Raw genomic sequence first — 14,842 nt, forward strand, 5'->3', positions numbered from 1 at the left:
GACAATATCAAGATTAGACTTAACAATATCCACTGCTCACCACTTTCACCTCAAAGTTAATGTGGCATGGCCTTTTAAGTTGACTTTCTTCGACAGCAGCTGCTTCTTCAGGAGGGTCACAGTGAAGTTCAGAATGACAGTTTCTTCAGATGCTGCTGAGCATGATGATGATGATAGAGAGGCATCTATGTATAAATAATATGAAAAAAACAGACACATTTTAAATGGAACTGTTATTTCTCATGTCCCAACCTTTAATTTTAATACACTGAACAAAAATATAAATGCTATACTTTTGCTTTTGCTCCCATTTTTCATGAGTTCAACTCAAAGATCTAAAACATTTTCTATATACACAAAAAACATTTTTCTCAAATATTGTTCACAAATCTGTCTAAATCTGTGTTAGTGAGCACTACTCCTTTGCTGAGATAATCCATCCCACCTCACAGGTGTGGCATATCAAGATGCTGATTAGACAGCATGATTATTGCACAGGTGTGCCTTAGGCTGGCCACAATAAAAGGCCACTCTAAAATGTTCAGTTTTATCACACAGCACAATGCCACAGATGCCGCAAGTTTTGAGGGACCATGCAAATGGCATGCTGACTGCAGGAATGTCCACCAGAGCTGTTGCCCGTGAATTGAATGTTCATTTCTCTACCATAAGCCATCTCCAAGACGTTTCAGACAATTTGGCAGTACATCCAACCAACCTCACAATCGCAGACCATGTGTAACCACATCAGCCCAGGACCTCCACATCCAGCATGTTCACCTCCAAGATCATCTGAGACCAGCCACCCGGACAGTTGCTGCAACAATCGATTTGCATAACCAAAGAATTTCTGTACAAACTGTCAGAAACCATCTCAGGAAAGCTCATCAACATGCTTGTCGTCCTCATCAGGGTCTCGACCTGACTGCAGTTCGTCATCGTAACAGACTTGAGTGGACAAATGCTCACATTCGATGGCGTCTGGCATGTTGGAGAGGTGTTCTCTTCACGGATGAATTCCTATTTTCACTGTTCAGGGCAGATGGCAGACAGCATGTGTGGCGTTGTGTGGGTGAGTGGTTTGCTGATGTCAACCTTGTGGATCGAGTGGCCCATGGTGGCGGTGGGGTTATGGTATGGGCAGGCGTATGTTATGGACAACGAATACAGGTGCATTTTAGTGATGCCATTTTGAATGCACAGAGATACTGTGACGAGATTCTGAGGCCCATTGTTGTGCCATTCATCCACGACCTATTACCTCATGTTGCAGCATGATAATGCATGGCCCCATATTGCAAGGATCTGTACACAATTCCTGGAAACTGAAAACATCCCAGTTCTTGCATGGCCAGCATACTCACCAGACATGTCACCCATTGAGCATGTTTGGGATGCTCTGGATTGGCGTATACGACAGCATGTTCCAGGTCCCGCCAATATCCAGCAACTTCGCACAGCCATTGAAAAGGAGTGGACCAACATTCCACAGGCCACAATCAACAACCTGATCAACTCTATGCAAAGGAGATGTGTTACACTGCGTGAGGCAAATGGTGGTCACACCAGATACTGACTGGTTTTCTGACCCACCCAGAGAAATGTTTTTTTGTGTATATAGAAAATATTTTAGATCTTTGAGTTGAGCTCATGAAAAATGGGAGCAAAAACAAAAGTGTTGCATTTATATTTTTGTTCAGTGTATGAACACATAGGTGAATGGTCAGTGATTACCAAGTTCTTCTTTGCTCAACATGACTCAGAAGGTTCCAGATGACTCCTCTATTTCTTCTTCTCCATCAACTTCTGTGTGGGATTGGTCAAACACCTTCAAATCTGGCTGCCTGCCTTCTGGTATGTTATATTTTAGGCACGCTGAAGAAAAGGAAAAGAAAGAGGATAGGATATAGATTGAAGCAAAACTGGGAAGACAATTCCCTTCCCTTCAGAATCAAAACGTCAACTAAGTAGAGTAAGTGTCATGTCCTCACAAAATGCTGTTGAGATGAATCTATGTCAATAGGCCATTCCCATCCATTTTAAGGCACAACAGAAACAATTAGCGACTTAGGTAGTTCAGAAGGAATGGTTTTAAGATGAATTAGGTTTACTAACCGAGTAAAAAGTTGTGATATTATTTTATTCTGATGTACTAACTAACCTTCTTTCATGAAAGCCTCGAATGTTAGGTCAGACAGCCTAACACACTTCTGCTCCCCATCAAACAAAACACACAGCAGCATATCCTATAAACAAAGGGAAAAAATGGCAACCAAGAAAAAGCTGTTAAACAGTTACCTTTTAATGTATATTGTTCCATAATCTGAACCTATTTACCAGCTATTGGTCCACTTTGATTACAATTACTGTGAACAACAAGGCTATCCATAATGCTATCAGTTAACTAAATTGAAATTTTGAGGGAATATAGTTGGGGGTCTGAAGTCAAATGGATCATTCTGGTGCACTCTGAGAGCAAAATTTAATGGTCTATGACAAAGACAAAATAGTTCCTTTTAAGTCCATTAGGTAGTAGAACAGAAGGACTTAAAATGTGTCTAGTTTAGTAGGAGTATAAGGGGACCTTTTAATCATATTTAACTGGGAACTGACATGCTCAAAATTGTCCAGTTCGTCTCCAATCCCCCTCCCTCCATCCCCTCTTCATCTCAGGTTTTCCTCAAAGTTAACAGAAGGATATCAAATACACCGCTGATTTGAGAGCTTACTACCACAGTTAGCTCAAAGATAATAATCATGCACACTATAAAACTTCCAACGTCTCACAGTCACTGACTACAGTAGCATGACAAAAGATTTCACTTCGGTGAAAGCAGCTCATTGCTCGCTGTAAACATACGTGTCTGTGCATGAGCACCACTATATAACTTTATTCGTCAGAGGCAGCAAGCTACACTACCGCTTGTGCGGTGCAATGGCTGTGGCGCTGTGCAATACGGCCACAGTCTTTGTGTCATTTTAGGCACCACTTTGGCCACTTCAGAAAACGACAAACTGACATTTGTCATAGGAAATTGGGGGAATGGAGTTGAAAGAGAGACATAGAAAAAGAACCCCAAAAAAAGACAAAAAAAAAGGGTAAGATAAATCAACTATATATGAGTACAGTGTAAATTATAAAAATACTATTGTCTTCAGAAGGGATGGCTCAGTTTCTGAAAGGAAAAAAAAAGGAAAATAAAATACAATTTTTTTTTTTGGACTATTAAACAGTAGAAAAATATACTAGACAATTTCCCTGCGGGAAATTTTGAAAGGGCCACGGGGTCTACTGCCCGACCGCGTACATATACATTACATTATATGCCCATTATGCCTCTCTGTGTGTGAGGGAGCATGAGAGAGAAGTGCTCACAGAGGTACTGAGCCTCAGAGGTTGCCACAGCAACTTCAGAGGCCCTCCCAATCATGCTCTATGAGACACAGCTGCGCACGCACACACACGCCCACTCTAAGCACTCAGGCACACATGCACTCAGAGAGAGAAAAAGAGACAGAGACAGATGTGGCTGGGCTTAGAGGCTGCTAATTCAAATTCTGTAAGTCTCACACGTTTTTCCAGCACATTGTGAGAGAGAGGACAAGTTTGTCTACAAATGTGGAAAAAATCATGCCTGTAGTGTGTAAACTGTGGCCGGGAGGAGCGTGGAAAGACAGAAAATCTGGAGTTTTTTTTAGGCTCTCTGCCACTGAGGCTCAGTGGTTGTCACGGCAACTTGAGCTGGTTGCCCATGACAATAGGGGCAGACAGACAGGGGCAGACAGAAACGCGGAGAAAACGAGCGATTTTCTGCCTCTGCACTCCTCTCACATTTTGGCTTCTCCTGAGAGAACGGTAGCTCCTATCAGAAAAACAAAGACACCGTGAGCGCCTTGACGACTTCCTGAACGATTTGGTGTAATTTTGTGTTTCTACAGCAAATATTGTGGACACAGTCGCGAGTTGAAAACAGAGCTCCTTTCTGCTTCTCTCAGAAAATCTTTGTATTGGAGTGCATGGGGAGCTGAGACAGATGTGGCCGCGCTTAGAGGCTGCTAATTCAAATTCTGTAAGACTCACAGATTTTTTGAGGACATTGTGTGAGAGAGGACAAGTTTGTCTACAACTGTGGAAAAAAATCATGCCTGTAGAGTGTAAACTGTGGCCGGGAGGAGCGTGGAAAGAGCAAAAATCTAGACGTTTTTAATCGGCTCTCTCCCACTCTAGCCTCTAACTGTCCACGCAATACACACCCATTGAAATCTGAGAATTTCTCCAAAAACGCTCATGGTCATTGATGAGGGATTACTGAAAAACTACATGAGCTATCAAAATGTGGCTTAATACACTAATAGACAAGACTTGTGTCTGCAATTTAGAGTTTAAATGGAGTCTCTAGGTGAAAGTATGCCGGAGCAGTAACCAGTAGAAAAAGTGGAAAATTTTTTTCGTTTTTTGACCTCCTCCCATTCATTTCTTATGGGAAACGAATACGCGTTTTTCGCAACGTATTCTATAGAGAAAAATAATAGCATAGCGATCCCGATCGAGACGCTCGTTTTGATATAACATTTGAGTGGGTGCTCCCAAAACTGTAGGAGGAGTAGCGAATCGAAATTTGACACAGAAGAGGAAGAATAACCAGACAATTTCCCTGCGGGAAATTTTGAAAGGGCCACGGGGTCTACTGCCCGACCGCGTACATATACATTACATTATATGCAGGGTTCTAAATTAACACCCGCCAACCCGCCAAATGCGGGTTAAAATTCATATTGGCGGGTGTAAATAAAAACTTACTAGCCAATTTGGCCGGTAATGCATTAGGCAATCATGTCAGTCAGAGCCGCTCTACAGTTCTTGGTCATTTGTCCCACGGACAGTCCGTCCTACATTTCCCATGAACACTGTCGTAATGCTACGTGATGACGTACAAGACGCCCATTGGCTGTGCGAAGGCACGCTACAGTTTGTAGTGCAACCGGCGCGAGAAACCACGGAAACGCAAACACAAAGAAGAAGAAGAAGAATGAACGGCGGCGTATAAACTGTAAAAAAGGAGACTGAGCTAGCTAAAAGTAAAAAGTAAAGTTAAACTAAATGCGTGGCTGGGACAGACGTCTGGGGGCGAGAAGAGGAAGGAGGCAGGGGATGAGAATGTCGACAAAGCGTGCGAAACGAAGAAAAGACAGTTTAACGCTAAATGGCTGACAGGTCGTGAATGGCTTGTGTTTGATCACGAAAATGCCGTCATGTTTTGTAAGGATTGCCGCATGTACACGAAAGAAAAAAACAAGACGAATAATTTTGTGGTGGGGACTAATAATTTTAAAGTCGAGGCAGTAAAGGACCATGAGAGTGCCCGAAGTCATCAGGAGAGTCGAAGGAGTCTGCACTACTGACTGCTGCACTATTTGTGTTTTCTAGTTGTACATACATAATTCAATTTATTACCAATGCAGTTTTTTGCAAGTGCTTAAGTCATGGCTGTTACTTATATATATTTCTTATTAAAGAAGGAAGGCAGAAACACTTTAAGTTGAAAGGAAAAATACATTTTATTAGGAATGTAATGATACTAAATACTGGAAAAATGTCTTATAAAATAATAAATCTGACAGCATTTTTTGTTTGTATAAATTAAATGTTTACACTTTCTTTGTATATTTTGTTTCATGTGTTGTACTTTCTGTGCATTTTTCATGCCAACAATGTAAATAAAATGATCAAATGCATTCAGTGGCACTCATAATCTCTCTTATTTTCACCAGGAAAAAATTTGGCTAGTGGAAATTCTGATTGGCTGGTAACTTTAGAAGGTCACCAGCCACATTGGCTGGTGATCAAAAAAGTTAATTTAGAACCCTGATTATATGCCCATTATGTCTCTCTGTGTGTGAGGGAGCATGAGAGAGAAGTGCTCACAGAGGTACTGAGCCTCAGAGGTTGCCATGGCAACTTGAGAGCCCCTCCCAATCATGCTCTATGAGACACAGCTGCTCACGCACACACACGCCCCCTCTCAGCACTCAGGCACACATGCACTCAGAGAGAGAAAAAGAGACAGAGAGAGACGTGGCCGGGTTTAGAGGCTGCTAATTCAAATTCTGTAAGTCTCACACATTTTTCCAGCACATTGTGTGAGAGAGGACAAGTTTGTCTACAACTGTGGAAAAAATCATGCGTCTAGAGCGTAAATTGTGGCTGGGAGGAGTGTGGAAAGACAACAAATCTGGAGTTAAAAAAAGGCTCTCTGCCACTCTGAGCACTGAGGCTCAGTGGTTGTCACGGCAACTTGAGCTGGTTGCCATTGACGACAGGGGCAGACAGACAGGGGCAGACAGAAACGCGGAGAAAACGAGCGATTTTCTGCCTTTGCACTCCTCTCACATTTTGGCTTCTCCTAAGAGAACGGTAGCTCCTATCAGAAAAACAAAGACACCGTGAGTGCCTTGACGACTTCCTGAACGATTTGGTGTAATTTTGTGTTTCTACAGCAAATATTGTTGACATAGTCGCGAGTTGAAAACAGAGCTCCTTTCTGCTTTTCTCTGAAAATCTTTGTATTGGAGTGCATGGGGAGCAGAGACAGACGTGGCCGCGCTTAGAGGCTGCTAATTCAAATTCTGTAAGTCCCACAGATTTTTCCAGCACATTGTGAGAGAGAGGACAAGTTTGTCTACAACTGTGGAAAAAATCATGCCTGTAGAGTGTAAACTGTGGCCGGGAGGAGCGTGGAAAAAGCAAAAATCTAGGCGTTTTTTTCGGCTCTCTCCCACTCTAGCGATGATGTCACCCACTCTAGCCTCTAACTGTCCACGCAATACACACCCATTGAAATCTGAGAATTTCTCCAAAAACGCTCATGGTCATTGATGAGGGATTACTCAAAAACTACATAAGTTATCAAAACGTGGCTTAATACACTAATAGACAAGACTTGTGTCTATGTTTTAAAGTTGGAATGGCGTCTCTAGGTGAAGGTATGCCAGAGCAGTAGTCCTTTGAAAAAGGTGGAATGTTTTTCACTTTTTCGCCTCGTCCCATTTACTTTGAATGGGAAATTTTCGTATTCTGTAGAGAAAAATAATAGCACACCGAGTCCGATCAAGCCGCACGTTTTGATGTATCATGTGCCTGGGTGCTAGCTATCGTTTTTGACTAGTAGTGAATCGAAATTTGTACGGAAGATGAATAATAATAAGAAGAAACGCGCAGAAGAACAAGAGTGTTCAGGGCTTTACCCCTGCTGTGTTCAGAGCTCAGCACTGTATCACTAATAATAATAATAAGTAAGAAGAAGAAACGCGCAGAAGAACAAGAGTGTTCAGAGCTACTGCTTTGCTGTAGGCAGTAGTGCTCGAGGCTTGCCCCGTGGCCCTAATAATAATAAGAAGAAGAAAAAACATGCAGGATAACAATAGTGCTCGGGGCTTTGCCCCGTGGCCCTAATAAGAAAAAACACGCAGGATAACAATAGTGCTCGTGGCTTGCCCCGTGGCCCTAATAATATTGATAATAATAATAGTGGTTGTAGAATAATGCAGTATTAAAATATGCAAATCTGAGGAGTGATGACCCCTATGTGAACTTTGTGAAGGACTACAAGTACCTGGGAGTGTACACTGACAACAAACGGGACTGGGTTAAGAACACTGAAGCCCTCTACAAGAAGGTCCAGAGCTGTCTCAACTTTTCGAGGATGTTGAGTCCTCAAACATCTGCTTGACAATGCTGAGGATGTTTTAGGAGTCTCCAATGGCCAGTCTTGTTTGCTGTTGTATGCTGGGGCAGCAGGTTGAGGTAGCGGATGCCAACAAACTCAGCTGCTGAGGAGAGATCTGTCTCATCTGCCAGGATTAATAGAGCCAATCCCACTACCCTACAAAAGTGGATAAGTGAAAAATCTGCTACTTACATAATACAAATTTTGTGGCTGTTGAATGGTGATTTCACTTGTATCCTATAGTACCTTTATTTTACTTATTTCCAGTGATTGATATTTATTTCAATGTCACTGTAGTGTTTTTTGTTTGTTTTATTTTGTTTTTCTTTTTTTGTTTTTCATACATCTCATGTGTGATGGGGGGTGGGGGACAAGGATTGAGAAATTACTTAAATTGTTTTATACACTTGCAACTGTAATACCATCATCAAAATGAAAAACATTTAATTACAAAAAAGAAGTACATTGGCAAGCTAGGCTGTCAGGAAACTAAATATGCATCTTCTGTACTTTTTTTTAATTTTTATACTGTTTATGTTGCCAGGATATTTTTGAGTAATCCAAAATTACTCAATCTCTGTCTTTTCCTAGGATACTACACCTGTGTAGAAGTGATTTTTACATTGCGGCGCCAGGTTGGTTTCTACATGATGGGGGTTTATGCTCCAACTCTATTGATTGTTGTATTGTCCTGGTTATCATTCTGGATCAACCCCGATGCTTCAGCTGCAAGGGTGCCATTGGGTGAGTACCACATTTTACAAGCCTGGTCTCATTCCCTGTGATCCTTAGCGTCTCATACAGACACACAAGGTATCCTTTCAAGGATCTAGTTGAAAGCTCAGTGTGTCTCATACAGACATGCAAGGTACCCTTTCGTGTCTGTATGAGACACACTGAGCTTTCAACTAGATCCTTGAAACTAGAAATGTTAACCCATCTGCGGAATTATTAGATGCTCAGAGTAAGGTGGCAAATTATAAAGAGCTAGAAAGTCTGCAAATGGACAAAGGTGGGGTGGATTGTTGGGTCAAAGAAACACAAGACTCTCACCCAGAGAGGATTTGTGTCCCACGTGAAACCAAAAGCGAATGATTTTTTCCGAAACCTAACCAAGTGGTTTTGATATCTACACACAATCAAATAGTTTTGATGTCTAAACCTAGAAGTATCGGTGCCTACACCTGCACTGGATAGACCCCACACAGAGGCAACAGAGGAAGCTCCTATTAGGATAGATACACTTTTTGACATTTCCTCTGATCTCCAGAGGAAACGAAGTTATTTCTTGAAGTATTGTTTTTCCAAAGATTCTACTGAGAATCTAACCCCATGAGGGATCTCCTAGGTCAAAAACTTACTAGTAACAGTAACTAATTACTTTTATAAACATTAATAAGTTTACCAATTTTCAGTAATTTGCATAACACTGTTTTTATACTTGGTCACTTAGTAATGACACAGAATACAGGAGCTTGGTCCGCATTGCTGGCAGTAAGTCGGACCTGTTCCCGGTGCATGTTGGACTCCGCCAGGGCTGCCCTTTGTCACTGGTTCTGTTCATTATTTTTATCGACAGAATTTCTAGGCGCAGCCAGGGAAAGGAGGGGGTTCAGTTCGGGAGCTGGCAGATTTCGTCTCTGCTTTTTGCGGATGATGTTGTCTTGTTGGCTCCATCGAGCCAGGACCTTCAGCGTGCACTGGGGCGGTTTGCAGCCGAGTGTGAAGCAGCTGGGATGAGAGTCAGCACCTCCAAGTCCGAGGCCATGGTTCTTGACCAGAAAAAGGTGGCTTGCTCCCTCCGGGTTGGGGGAGAGATCCTGCCTCAAGTGGAGGAGTTTAAGTATCTTGGGATCTTGTTCACGAGTGAGGGAAGAATGGAGCATGAGATTGACAGGCGGATCAGTGCAGCGGCAGCAGTAATGCGGTCGCTGTATCGGTCCATCGTGGTGAAGAAGGAGCTGAGCCGAAAGGCGAAGCTCTCGATTTACCGGTCAATCTACATTCCTACCCTCACCTATGGTCATGAACTTTGGGTCATGACCGAAAGAACGAGGTCCCGGATACAAGCGGCTGAAATGAGTTTCCTCCGCAGGGTGGCGAGGCACTCCCTTAGAGATAGGGTGAGGAGCTCTGTCACCCGGGAGGAGCTCAGAGTAGAGTCGCTGCTCCTCCACATCGAGAGGAGTCAGCTGAGGTGGCTTGGGCATCTCTACCGGATGCCCCCTGGACGCCTCCTTAGGGAGGTGTTCCAGGCATGCCCCACCGGGAGGAGGCCCCGGGGAAGACCCAGGACACGCTGGAGTGACTATGTCGCTCGGGTGGCCTGGGAACGCTTCGGGGTCCCCCCGGATGAGCTGGAGGAAGTGTCCGGGGAGAGGGAAGTTTGGGCGTCCCTGCTGAGACTGCTGCCCCCGCGACCCGGCCCCGGATAAAGCGGGTGGAAATGGATGGATGGATGGAGAATACAGACAAGTGCTTTCCAAAGGCAACTGGACTTGCTTGAATTTCTAGAAGCCTCATCCAAGAGGTTTCTTGAGTTCTAACCAACCGGTTGAGAGTCCTGGGCATTTGTCCTCTTGTAGGATCATTGACCCAGCAAGCTATCATGAGTCGTTAGGATCACATGAGTCAAGGTGTGAATGGCTGTTAAGATGCCTAATAAAGAAACGTCCTCTAGAATCTCAAGCAAGTCCAGTTGCCTTTGGAAAGCACTTAGAAGTACCATAACCTGGATGAATAAAAAGTATACGGGCAGTATGCGTCTGAGTTGTCTGTTCAGGATGCAGTGCTGAAAGGAGTTTCCAAGCTCAAATGTTAACAGTTGAAATATGGTTCGTCTCAATCGATGCTTCCCTGGTTGTCTGTTCCATAGAATTTGATCGCTGGCTGTCAGTGTAATTATGGCTATGGGACGTTATCTCATTTTACCTAGTTAACGATAATTAAAGGTATAACCATGGGTGGAGTATCAGCCAGACATGACACTTTAAAGGTCTGATATTGGACTCATTGTCAGGTTCATACTTTTATTTTGGGTGTCTATTAGAAAATGTTTACATGCTTTAAAGTTTAAAAAAAATAAATAAAAAATACTTTTCTCATTCCATCCACTGTCGCAGCACTGCTATTTAGCCTCTGAGACACACCCAAGAAGCCCAGTCTACCCAGTGGTCAGCTCTCACTGGCCTGAGCAGGCACCACCCAACGTGTTTCTTTTGTCTTTTTTCCCTTGCAAAACTTGATCAATTTATTCAATATGATTACAAAAAGGCAAAAAGCAGGAAAAAAAACACAGAAAATATAATACAATAGAAAATAAATTGAAAGAGTTAGAAGTGTTAGATGTTCAGTATTCAGTCATTTAATCCTGAGAGCTCCTTTTTGACCATATGATTGTCTCTCAGATCAGAGGTACGTGCAAGGCAGATTCTGTTTTTCAGTTTTCCTCTGTCTGAGGTCAGTAAGCACCTGTTTGATCATCATGCCACTGTCAATTACAGTCTGTTGGATGACCATTGCACATCTGATTTTCCACAGTTTAGTACAGACAGTTAGCACAGTTCTTTTTGGCTGGAATGGATCTTTTCTTTCAGCAGTCCATAAATGACAGTGTTGTATTTCAAATCAAAGACCAGTCCATGGCCTTGCATTATGAACCAGACCACCTGAATAGGAAGTCTGTTACAGAGACACATCTCTAATGCTTTCTGAGAAGTTTTTATTTTTATTCTGTTTTAATGACGTCAGGAATTTCAATTTCCGATAAGTTTTTGTGTTTAGTTAACCTGCCATATGTAAAGTCCTTTATCTGTTTAAAAATCAATTTACCTGGTACCACACCAGTCTAACTGCAGATGTTGATATTGAGTGATATAATCCCCATACAGTAATTTAGAATTAAGACCATGTCTGGCTGTCCCTCTCCTCTTGTCCTCACTTCACATGGAGTGATCTCCAACCAAGAAAGCATTTCTGGAGATGGCAGCAGATACATTTTTCATAAAAGCTATTTTCAATCATACCTATATCCATGGCACCCAAACCCTCGTGTTCTTTGCTTTTATATAGTAATTCTCTTTTGGTGACTTCTCTAGTGGTTCCTCAAATTAAACTGATGAACTGTTTATTTAGCTTATTTATCATTTTGTTATCTGGGGGAAGATGTTTGCCAGAAAAATTGGTTAGACAAATGAGAGTTTTGACAATATTCATTATTCATCTGTAATGTATGCTTTTATTTCCCCATTTCTGCACTTCCACACAAATTTTTCTCCTTTTCTTTCATTGATTTCAGTGTTGCAGATGGTCAGACCAAGTATTTTAATCTCTTATTTGATCTGGATATTTAGTTTCAAGTTTGTTTAGTCTGTTTTGTCATGGTTTAATTTTGCACCAGATGCTGGCTTATATGAATTTAAATGACTGATTAAAGTATCCATTTCAGCTTCATTTTTTATTATGAGAGAGATATCTTCTGCAACAGCAGTGGCTGCCATTCTGTGCGAGTGCCCAACACATGTGCCTGAGATCCGACTATCGGTGTTAATTCTTTTAATTAAAGGATTTATTGTATATATTTATTGCATATATATGCACATTTATCACATAAAGAGTAGCACTCAGAGGGCAGCCCTGCCTTACTCCTCTTTCAACCTCAAAACAGTCAGTTAAAACTCTAGGCACATTTACACAAAGGGCTCTATTTTTGTTTCCACCACCGGCGCAGCGGGGGCGCGCCGCAAAGTCAGGTGCGCTTCACCGATGGGGCGTGGCGGCGCAGACTTTGTAATTTTCGTGCACTGCACCGCAGGCACAACTACCCCCCTTCTCATCTCAGTCCCACCCAGCGGCACAACTCGGAAAGAGGGAGGGGAGAAGGCATGGAGTGGGTTTGACACTGCCGAGTCCAATCTTCACCAATCACACCAGCTCCTCACCTCACCTTTAAAAACGCTGCTGGCGAGGCGCATGGCAAGTTTCGAGGATGACTGAGCCATCCCCTCATCCAGGGTGTCCCCCTGGAAAGACTGTAGGGATGCTAGAATTCACCAGGATGAACGAGTCATGTGCCGACCCAGGGAAATTGGCATACACGTTTGTCACCAGGCAATTTGAGTCACAGATCACCTGGATATTGATGGAATGGACCCCCCTTCGGTTCACATAAATGTGGGCTTGCAGTCGATTGCTCCCAGGACCCCAGGGAATCCAAATTTCAACAAGAACTCTCGCTTAGTTTCCAGCTGGCTCTCAGGTGTTGCAGGGAAAATGATGTGTTCATTTGCATGTCAGACTACACTGGAGGAAACTGCATGTATAGCCGAGCAGACAGCGGACTGACTGATCCCCACCGCCAAGGCCACGGTATGTTGAAAAGACCCGGTGGCAAAGAAGGTCAGAGCCGCTATCACCCTCGCCGCGACCGGGAGAGCGCAGCCAGGGAGCGCATCGGAGGCCACAATGCGCGCTACCACCTTACGACCTCCCTTGGCAGATGTAATTTGTTCCTGTGACATGCAAAAGAGTAGACATAGTGTGTGACAAATAAAGGGGATTGTCCCTCTGATTTCTCTCTCTCTCTCTTAGATGATTAAAGAAAATTGCATAGCCTACAGTGTTGAGGGCGTTATTCTCGTGGCCCACCTGCACTCCTGCTCACTCATGTCTAAATATGAGGTCCTTCGATGGTAAATCCTCGGCCTCCTCCTCATCCTCCTCAAAGCAGTGATGTACTCCATCTTTGTAGACAACGTTAAGCATTACAATGATAACATTTGTATTTGGAATGAAATGGATGCACGACTCTGCTGGTTTACGAAAATCCACTTGCCCAGCGGCGTGCATTGACCAGGTCTGGGGTGGCAAGCTTTCAGCACAATTTTACGCCGCAAGCTTGGACCGAAATGGACCGAAAATCCAAATCCGCTGGGCTGATCCTGCTGACACCTCCCCCTGCTGCACCGCAATGCCCATCCTGGCATACCTCTGTGCGCCTTGGTTTACCAAAATACCAAGTGCGCTGCGCACCTGCCTGCGCTGCACGAAAATACCACTGCGCGGGGTGCGCCAGCAGCGAGGACGAAAATAGAGCCCAAGCAATTACAGCTCCAGAGATTATCTGTGGGCAGTGATGAAAGCATATGGTTTTCCGGGCAACTTTATTTAAATGTTCAGATATTTGTTTTCCACTCCTTTTGAGTGTGCTTTTTGTTCATTCATTATTGTTAAAATAAATTTCATTTGTTTACCAAAACACACTCAAACTGAGTGGAAACAAAATGATGAACAAATGGAGCTCTGTAACACAGGTTGAGGCAAGAAATAAACGCTGACAAGGTAGGTAGGCACTGAAACGAAAAGCACACATTAAGTGACCGTCTAAACAAAAGAAATCCAACATTAACAATAAAGCCACCTGATTGAAAAATGACGCTGACATACAAGGAAACGAACAAGAAAGCCACGAATGAAGAGCAATCTGGCACCAGGTAACAAAGGCAGCCTTCCTTTCATCCTGTGCCCTAATCATGCTGATGCACGCCAGGTGCACTGCTAACAGGGCGGAGCCAGCTGGGTGCAGGGACACATCCGGCTAGACAGACAGGGGAACAGACAAACAACCAGATAACATGAGGGAAAAGGGGAAATGAAAACAGTAGGAACAGACAGGTTTAGCAGATCTTAACAGGGTCTTGGATGAATGGGGTGCCATGTTAGGTTGGTGTTGGCTGCTGGTTTGGTGACGAGAGGAAACCGGGGAAGGTAGAGATTCAGGGTAGGGTAGATGTCTCTTCTGATGTCCTTGGGTTCTAGTTAAGCCCCAAGGACCTTCGAGATGAGAGCTGCACATGGGCGTTTCTGATGTTTCGGATTGTTACAGATATATGCAAGGTATGAAGGTGAAGATCAACGGCGGAGAATTTTATGATGTGATCGGGAATTCCCTGCTGGGAAGCAGTAGAGGCGGTACCAATGCCAGTCGAGTGACCTGAGTACGGTTTGGGTTGAATTCTGGGTCGGAATAAGATTTGGTGGAAGTGATGGCAAAACCAGTAGTGTGTGGCTACGTGGCCCATTTCTGAAATAAATGAATGATCTTGGGGTGAAGCTTG

At 43.5% G+C, this 14,842-nt stretch overlaps 1 protein-coding gene across 2 annotated transcripts in view; it reads left to right on the forward strand.

Moving 5' to 3' along the window:
- LOC143319931 (glycine receptor subunit beta-like) overlaps positions 1–14,842 on the forward strand; it is a 143,592-nt gene that overhangs the window by 116,522 nt on the left and 12,228 nt on the right. For both annotated transcript variants that reach the window (XM_076729214.1, XM_076729215.1), the window contains one exon: positions 8,319–8,471. In XM_076729214.1, coding sequence (XP_076585329.1) covers positions 8,319–8,471 — 153 coding nt within the window. The remainder of the gene's footprint in view (positions 1–8,318; positions 8,472–14,842) is intronic.

The sequence above is a fragment of the Chaetodon auriga genome, chromosome 4 (assembly GCF_051107435.1).
Source record: "Chaetodon auriga isolate fChaAug3 chromosome 4, fChaAug3.hap1, whole genome shotgun sequence".
NCBI lineage: Eukaryota > Metazoa > Chordata > Actinopteri > Chaetodontiformes > Chaetodontidae > Chaetodon > Chaetodon auriga.